An 8,103-nucleotide genomic window follows, 5' to 3' on the forward strand; every position below is an offset into this window, starting at 1 on the left:
AGAGAATCCCCCTCCTGCTCCTCTGCTTTCCCTAATAAGCCAGAGCGAGATTCCTTGGCTGACAGCTGTTCCAGATGGCATTATTACTCCACGGTTTCACAGTCAGCTGGCTCAGGATCCACCACCGGCGGAGGTGGCTGTCCCCTCCGCCGTGCCCACGAGTCAACATCAACACTAACATATGGCGGCGTTATGTAATACTGTATCTGTGGGGTGGTGCGTTACGGTGATCAACCAACAAGTTCTGTTCAATTCTGTGGTGGCTGAGTTTGACAAAAACTGGGTTCAGGTACTGATTTCCTGTCTGCAGTGTGCACAGAAGTGCTGGTGGTGACAGGTAGAGTTTTATAGATGAAGGTGAGAAAACCACAGACTTGGTCGAGCTTCAAAAGCTCATAGCGCACGCGATGAACATAAAAGATGATTCCCTGGACTGTGCTGTGATTAAATTACATTTTGGACTGTGTCCCTGAGCATATATCGGTTCTGCTGCACATCTTTATTTTGCTCAATTTACCCTGTTTCACATTTTTAACCATATTCAAAGTTTGTCCTGTATTTCCTGTTGGGTTTTTCACCACTTATGTGTAGACGGTGTGTAAAGTAGCTGAAGAAGGAGATCTTACTCTGATCAACCTCATTATTTTTTACTGAAAGTGCCTGTAATCAATATGCAGTAATAATAACAACAGCCCAAATGACAAGAGGAAAGGTGAAAGGGTCACTGCAGCTCTGCAGTTCCCTTCAGCTCTGCAGGGTTTTTTTTTAAGCATGTTTCAGCTCATTGGTTTTGTTTTCCAGCCCACAGATTTACTGTTTTCATTAATTCTAATTGGTCTCAGTGTAGATTTTGACTGCAGCTGTTTGTAGCGAAGACGAAGCGCTGATAAACCAACAATACGCTAGTTTAGCATCGCACCCCTTAGCATACGTTACCCACGATGCAACTCAAGTGAAGACAGTTTGGTTGGAGGTTCAGGTGTGTCATGCAAGTAGAGATTCATGTCGCCACGAACATGAGGAGTGTACCACACGCTCTCCAGGTTGTAGAGCCGCTTTACGCATTGTGATTTCAGGCTATACAAATAAAATTGACTTCTTTCTTCATCTTTGTCCGTCTCTAATCTCAGTGATCAGCATAGATTCAGACTGGTGCCTTGCAAAAATGCAACTAAAACAAATACAATCGTGCACTCTTGTGTGTGTTGAGCCGTTGTTGTGGCCCTTCATGAACCCTTCAGCCCCTTTTCTGTGAACACACAACTCTTCGCTGAATCCGACCCCTCCAATCGCACCCAACACGTGCTCACGCGCCAGCCTTCGCACAAACGCTCGCAATCCATACACGCGCACACAACGACCCACACAACCTCACACTCACTCGTGCAGCTCAGATATGCTGCATTGTGTACGCACTGATTAGCACACACACGCACATCAGAACATACATCTGCACACCACACAGTCACACACACACACGCACAGACGTCACACTCCTGAGTTGGGGCTTACTCTATTGGCTGGTCTTAACTGCTTTGTAGTATTTTTAGGCCTGTTATTCTGGGGCCTGTCCTGGCAGGCCACTGGGAGAGTATATAAGCCTCCCCCTGCAAGTGGGGACCACTGAGAACACACAGTGGAAACATCTCCGCGCGACACTCCAGCAAAACATCCAGCAGGCATTTTAAATCCTCTCAGGGTGAGTAAAAGCCTCTGTGACTTTTTAGGGGTGTAGCGACAGTTAAACCTGCCTCGACTGTGTCTACTTTGGTGAATCTGACATAAATCTGACATTTTCAAGAGTTATCAGGGAACGTTGAAGGAAGTATCAGTGATACTTAAATGCTTGAAGACGTAAGTAGTGTTCTGAGAAAAGATCATGATTTTATTTGAACTTGTTGGATTTACTCCAACGTGAGGGGTGATACGGCACGATATCCTCTGCGACGCACTCCAGGAAGGTTAGAGGTCAGGGTCAGCTGCAGGACAGTGCCCACAGAGCTGAAGGACACTTGAGCCGGGCAGAACCTTGCCAGCATGGAGGCTTCGGCCCGGGTCATCTGGATAAAGGACGGTTAATTGTCCATTCTGAGGATTTTACCGCAGATTATCATGTTTCAGTCAAAATATGTTCAAAAGTGTTGCATGCGAGCATCAATCTGCAGGTTCATCACATGCAGGACGTTATAAGGTCAAACTATTCTGGTGAAGACTTTGACTCTTCGCGCTGTTCGCTGTGACACTGACTAATGAGTCCAACCTTTGCGTTAATTTCTGGTCATGAATAGACATGATATAATTGCCAATTCATCACTGTCTTACACAGAATGTACTGATGTACAGAGTATACCTCTGCTTCCCTCTGTGCAGCACATGTAGAAGTGTGTATGGATCTTCGTGTGGCGAGTTCCCGCAGCAGTCGTGTCTCATTTTAAGCTATCGAACGAGGCACTGAAGCTCTACCTGCTCTCAGGATTAAGAACATCAGCTAAAAATAGCTCAAAGAGAATGACTTCTGTCTTTTATCTACCTTCTCTCTGGTTAGGACGCCATGCTTCCAGCATAATGTCAGCTACAGTTGCATCTCAGAAGTTCTCCTTCCCCTTCTCCTGTGCTGCACGCCTTCCTCAGCAAGGCGAGGTGACCCAGACGGGATGCGTTCAGGTGAAGGCCCTAGCCCTTCACAATCTTCAGGAGAAGACCATCTTAAGCAGCCCTGTTGCAGTTATAGGAGCTCTGGTGCATCAGGAGAACCAGGCCCATGACAGTCCAAAGCCTCCTCCTAAAGGGGAAAACTTTGCAGCTGCCCATGTCCTGGTCTGTGCCGAAGCCTCCCAGAGCGCCGTGCTCTCCAGGCAGAGTGTGTTTGAGAAACTGGCGGTTGAAAGCGAAGACCAGCGTCCCGCTGCGAAGAGACAGCTGTCCTCCGAGAGTGCAGCCAGGACCATCACGGTGGTGAAGAAGAGCGCGGTGAGGAAGGAGGCCGAGGAGCAGAGGCACCTGAAACCAAAATCATTCATGGGACAGAGGGTGTCACTGTGCGCTGGAGCAGCAGGGAAGAGGAGGCGTCGAAAGGACCTCTTCACCAACTCCGAGGTCTTCCACAGGGTGGATTCACACGTCATCAGGACCGGAGCAGAGGTGACGACACACGTACAGTACATCCTCATAAAACAACACGGGAAGTGCTGACACTTTTACTGATAACTGAATCACAAAAAATGACTAACAGCTCACGCATCACCTGTTCAGCTACACAGAACTACACACATTTGCAGCAGGATAAAACAGAACCAAGGTGAACAAAGAGCAACAAAAAACAAAGCCACAAAAGAAACTCTCGCTCTTTGTGCTCCTGAGCTCTGCAGGGAAGAGCACTGAAGGATGATAACATCTCCTCATCTGCTGCAATAAAACCATAATAAATACCGCAGCTCTCAGGCAGCACTCGCATCCTTGAGCGAGGAGGGTAACCCGGTTCGTTCAGTACACTGAATGACACTGAGAGATGCAGCCAAACAGAATGATGCTGTAAGATGAATGTTGGAAAAAACTGGCGATGGTTGAAATGAAAGTTTTGGATGCCGGCTGAATGCGGACCGCATTTTGTAATGAAAAGAAAAATCTGTGACAGTCTTTTGTGTGTGTTTGTTTGTTTGTGTTGCAGCTGAAGGAAAATCGTGTTTATGATGTAAAGCTGATCGTGCAGAGCATCACACAAGGAGCGAGGAATGAGCTGGAGAGGCTTCGTGCCATCTGGGTCTGGCTGTGCCACAATATTGGTGGGTTCTTTGATAATAGATCACATTATGCATTTTAGGATAAGTAATCTAGGGGCAATTATTATATTCATATCTCATTTTGGAATAAAAGGATTGTTGTCTTCGTAGAGTACGATGTGGGCGGATACCTCGGACACTCGGAGAAGCTGAGCTCTCCAGAGGAGGTGATAGCAGCCGGTCGAGGTGTCTGCTGCGGCTACTCCAGCCTCTGCACAGAGATGTGCAGGTAAACACGCCCAAACTAAAGTCTTTAAGTGAATGTGACACCAGTAAACAGCGCTGTCACAGCCTATTTTACACCAACAGGGTGATTTAACTTTGCAATGAAGTTTCAAACTGATTAAAGCTACATTAATTGTTTTTTTGGCCACTTGGGGGCAACGGGGCAAGCTGTAAACCAGACACTGACATAATATCACCTCATAAAGCTGTTACGGCTGATGTGTTTTGTGTTTTTTTCTTATAAATCCAGATGACACGGAGCAAAACTGTTTGCACACTCTCTGAGCTGGACCGCACATCGAGGGTGTAAATAGCGTTTTTTCAAATAAATTTGGACTTCGGAGCTTCTAGAAAATTTGATTATGATGGACGAGCTGAATGGATCGTTTGTTTAGGAGAATGATGTCAAAACCCTGTTTTGCTTTGAAGCTTCAGAAATGTTTTGTGGACTGCACGGCACAAGGATGAGCAGATAATGACTGAAATTTCATTTTGGGGTGAACTTAACCTTTAAGCTGCTACATGCTCAAGTTAAATGTGTCACTTTGTCTACCAGCTAGTTCCTGACCTGCCTGCTGTTTGGTGCTGGACCTGCTCAGTGGATTTATGAGACCTTTTTTTGCTCAAAACAACAAACTACGGTTGAAATAAGGTTGATGAAACTCAGAAAGACTCCATTCTGCTGAAAAGTATAACTTTCATTCTTCTATATGTCGATATACACTCACACCGGAGTGTTCTTTCAATTATTTTATTCAGCATTGTGCTTTATTCTGCATCCTTGATCCCTTCTGAGTTCAAGCCAGACATTTCCAGTATAAACTTTGTACACTGAGTCACTTCAATGAAAGACGGACAACACAAACAACAACCTTGAACTTGAGTTTCAGGACGTGGGACACGAAACAAAAGGCAGTGAGTGTTTTCTGTTTGGTTTCTGTCGACAGAGAGGTGGGCATCGAGTGTCAAGAGGTGCCAGGCCACAGTAAGGGCGTCGGGTACCGTCAGGGCCAGAGCCTCAAGAATGTGAAATCGGATCACCTGTGGAACGCTGTGCTTCTGGGAGGACAGTGGTTCCTATTGGACGCCTGTTGGGGAGCAGGACGAGTGGATATGGAGCACGAAAGTTTCGTCAAAAGGTTTGAAAACGTTTTCGATCAAAACTATACATTAACAAGCTGAATCTGAGCGTTTTGTTTTTTACTCCATGAAATCACCAGAGCGCAGTTTTGCTCTTTTGTTTATTTTCATACACCCGAAAACCAGCAGCGAGTTGGGTCTCAAACCAGTCTGCTGTCTCCATCTGTTGCCTCCAAGGTTCGATGATTTCTATTTCCTAACGGACCCAGAGGAGTTCATAGATTCGCACTTCCCCGATGAGGAGAAATGGCAGCTCCTGGACGTGCCCATCAGCCTGGAGGAGTTTGAGAGGAGGGTCTTCAAGACCTCAGCCTTCTTCACCCTGGGGCTCAGGCTGATTCAGCCTCATCACTGTTACATCGTCACAGGTCTGTTGAAACGATTGAAAATGAGATTAATTGCTTATTATTTTTCTTTGTTTTTGCTTCTTCAAAACGAACCCAGGCAATCTCCTCCTTAAAAATCCACTTCTGATTCCCTCCCCAGATGATGGCGAGGCAAACGTGTCCCTCGGCTTCTCCAGGCCGACGACTTTCACCCACGAGATCACACAGCACCAGGATCTTCTCCACTGTGGATCTTCAGAGCAGCGAGAGTCCGGCGACTCCTCCCACGGCCTCCTGACGGTCTCTCATCGGAACATGAAGCTGCAGCTCCTGCCGCCTGCGAGCGGCGTGTATGACGTGAAGGTCTTCGCCAGACCTGAAACGGCCACCACGTCTCTGATCTGGGTCTGCTCCTTCACGGTCGAGTGTCCGACCCCCAGGGCCATGGAGGAGATCCCAGAGAACCCCTACTTGTCATGGGGGCTGCAGCCCACTGCAGGATCTCTGGGCGTCGCGGGCAGCAGCCAGGGCAGCAAGGTTGCCGAGGTGGAAGACGGCGTCTTTGAAATGGCGTTGAAGACATCCAGGCCTCTGATGGTGCTGTGTGAGCTGGTGCACCCCCAGCTGGAAGCTGCTGTGGCTAAGCGGTGCCTGGTCACTCAGATTCAACCCAACGTCCTGACCTGCCACGTCCTCTGCCCACTGCGAGGCTTCTACCGGCTGTCGGTGTTCGTGCGGGACTACGAGAAAACAGAGGTCAAGTTCCAGAATGCTGCCAACTTCCTGTTGCACTGCAAAGGGAAGGTGGCCAGTCCGGATCAGCTCTTCCCTCCCAACCTCGGTTCTGCTTGTGGGCCCGGAACCCGCACGACAGAGGCGGGACTGTCCAAGTTCAGCCACACGACAGCGCTGGTGAGCACCCAGCAAGGCAAGTGTAACATCACCTTCCACAACCAGCAGGACCTGGAGCTCCACACTGTGCTCAGCAGAGAGGAGAACAAAATGGCAGCCATCCCACTTTCACGCTACCTCTTCTGCACGTACACAGACAGCAAGGTGACGGTGAGCGTCAGCCTACCCGATGCCGGGGTGTATCGGCTGGGCCTGTATGCTAAGCTCGCCCCTGATGGAGATTTCAACCCCATGTGTGACTTTGTTCTGAGGAACAGCTGCGATCAGCCGGGGCCTCCGTTCCCCTGCGTCTACGCAGCCTGGAGGAAAGGCTGCGTGCTCTTTGAGCCTCGCGTGGGCCTGCTGGAGCCCCTCTCGTGGGTCCGCTTCAGGGTGAGGGTCCCCGGGGCCCAGAGGGTGAGCGTGGTGGGAGAGACGAGAACTGATCTGAAACTGAACAAGAGCAGAGTCTGGGAGGGCGACGTTTCCACTGGAAACGGTGTCCAACAACTGAAACTGGCCGCCGCCTCGGGGGAGTCCAGCGACATGGCCGTCTTGATGACCTTTGACGTCAAGCAGTTGGACAAAGAAGTGTGAAAACTCGAGGGCCGGCGGAGAGCAGATGGATAGTTGTCTGAATATAGCTGTTAACTGCCTTATGATGTTATTGATATGGACTGATGAAAATCAGAATGGTGTCGAACATTTCTGCAAATAATTCAAACTGTGATCCGTAATCCTTCAGGGTTGAACTGCATCATCATATTACAGATGGAGTCAGGTTATTGCCAGTCATTTTTTAAGGTGTATTAAATTGAATTTGAAATATGATCCTGTGAATGTGTGAACTTTGTAGCAATGAAGTGATAAAAATGCATTGCCTGACTTACCTGGCAGTTTTTTTTTTGAAAGCCCTTCTTTGATCCAGGTCGTCTCCAGTACAAAAAGATCTTTACGAGATCGACAGTGGTGCTCAGCTATGGTGCTTAGCGGTGATATTGCACTGATCAAGAGTGCATTAGTGCATTGCTATTATGTTATGTGAAGTAAATCTGCAATATGAAATGATGGTTGGCAAAAGAAATAAAAAATATACTGTGAAAATACCGAAATCTGAGGGACTCTTTATTTTCTCATCATGTCACAGGCATATCAGAGATTTTAAAGATATAATATGTACAACTTCCGCTTCAAAAATGTGTAAAATGACGAGAATATTGTTATATATTTTACTTATTTTAAAGAAATTGTCCACAGGCTTGTGTAGACGAGGTCCTGCTACAATCCGCTCACAAATGTCCAATAAAAAAAGAGATTAAAACATGTAAATTGCTACAAATTGTTACATAGAGCCCCTTTAATGAACATATCCAGGCAGATCATTTGGATTATCGGGTTTACTACACATGCAAATCATCATGTAACTCTATTTTTGCAGTTAGTTCTCCCTAAATCAACATAGTTTTCTGCTTTGTGCAAATAGAAAGTGATGCGAGACGCCAACGGATGTCAAACCATCTGTGAACTTGGAAACCCGCCGTCACTCAAACTCAAACAAAAAGACTTCTTCAGATTTAACACAGTTTTTTAGTTTCAGAAGATCTTTCTGGAGTTGTCCCCAAACCATCTACAACTGATCAAAAGTAAAGATAATAACTTTTTTGCAGAGGTGTTTCTGTCACTTAACCTTCCCTCATATAAATGCGGTGGACAAAATAAGTCAGAATACTGCAATAAAATCT

The 8,103-nt window shown here is 47.1% G+C and overlaps 1 protein-coding gene across 1 annotated transcript; it reads left to right on the forward strand.

The window, feature by feature from the left end:
- The first annotated feature begins 1,649 nt into the window (after window positions 1-1,649).
- Window positions 1,650-7,469, forward strand: ky (kyphoscoliosis peptidase). The gene is made up of 7 exons (XM_084380675.1): window positions 1,650-1,699; window positions 2,546-3,141; window positions 3,668-3,782; window positions 3,891-4,008; window positions 4,952-5,143; window positions 5,322-5,512; window positions 5,631-7,469. The coding sequence occupies exons 2-7, from the start codon at window positions 2,566-2,568 to the stop codon at window positions 6,956-6,958; spliced, it is 2,520 nt and encodes an 839-aa protein (XP_084236801.1). The 5' UTR covers window positions 1,650-1,699; window positions 2,546-2,565; the 3' UTR covers window positions 6,959-7,469.
- The last annotated feature ends 634 nt before the right edge of the window (window positions 7,470-8,103 follow it).

This window comes from Pagrus pagrus, assembly GCF_965226575.1.
Source record: "Pagrus pagrus genome assembly, chromosome: 18".
NCBI classification, from domain to species: domain Eukaryota; kingdom Metazoa; phylum Chordata; class Actinopteri; order Spariformes; family Sparidae; genus Pagrus; species Pagrus pagrus.

Bases quoted from the DNA above. Each gene is read 5' to 3' on its own strand.
- ky (XM_084380675.1), top strand. From the start codon at position 2,566: ATGTCAGCTACAGTTGCATCTCAGAAGTTCTCCTTCCCCTTCTCCTGT. The intron at 3,142-3,667 runs GTGACGACACAC...TTTGTGTTGCAG, and splicing joins TCATCAGGACCGGAGCAGAG to CTGAAGGAAAATCGTGTTTA. The intron at 5,144-5,321 runs GTTTGAAAACGT...GTTGCCTCCAAG, and splicing joins CACGAAAGTTTCGTCAAAAG to GTTCGATGATTTCTATTTCC.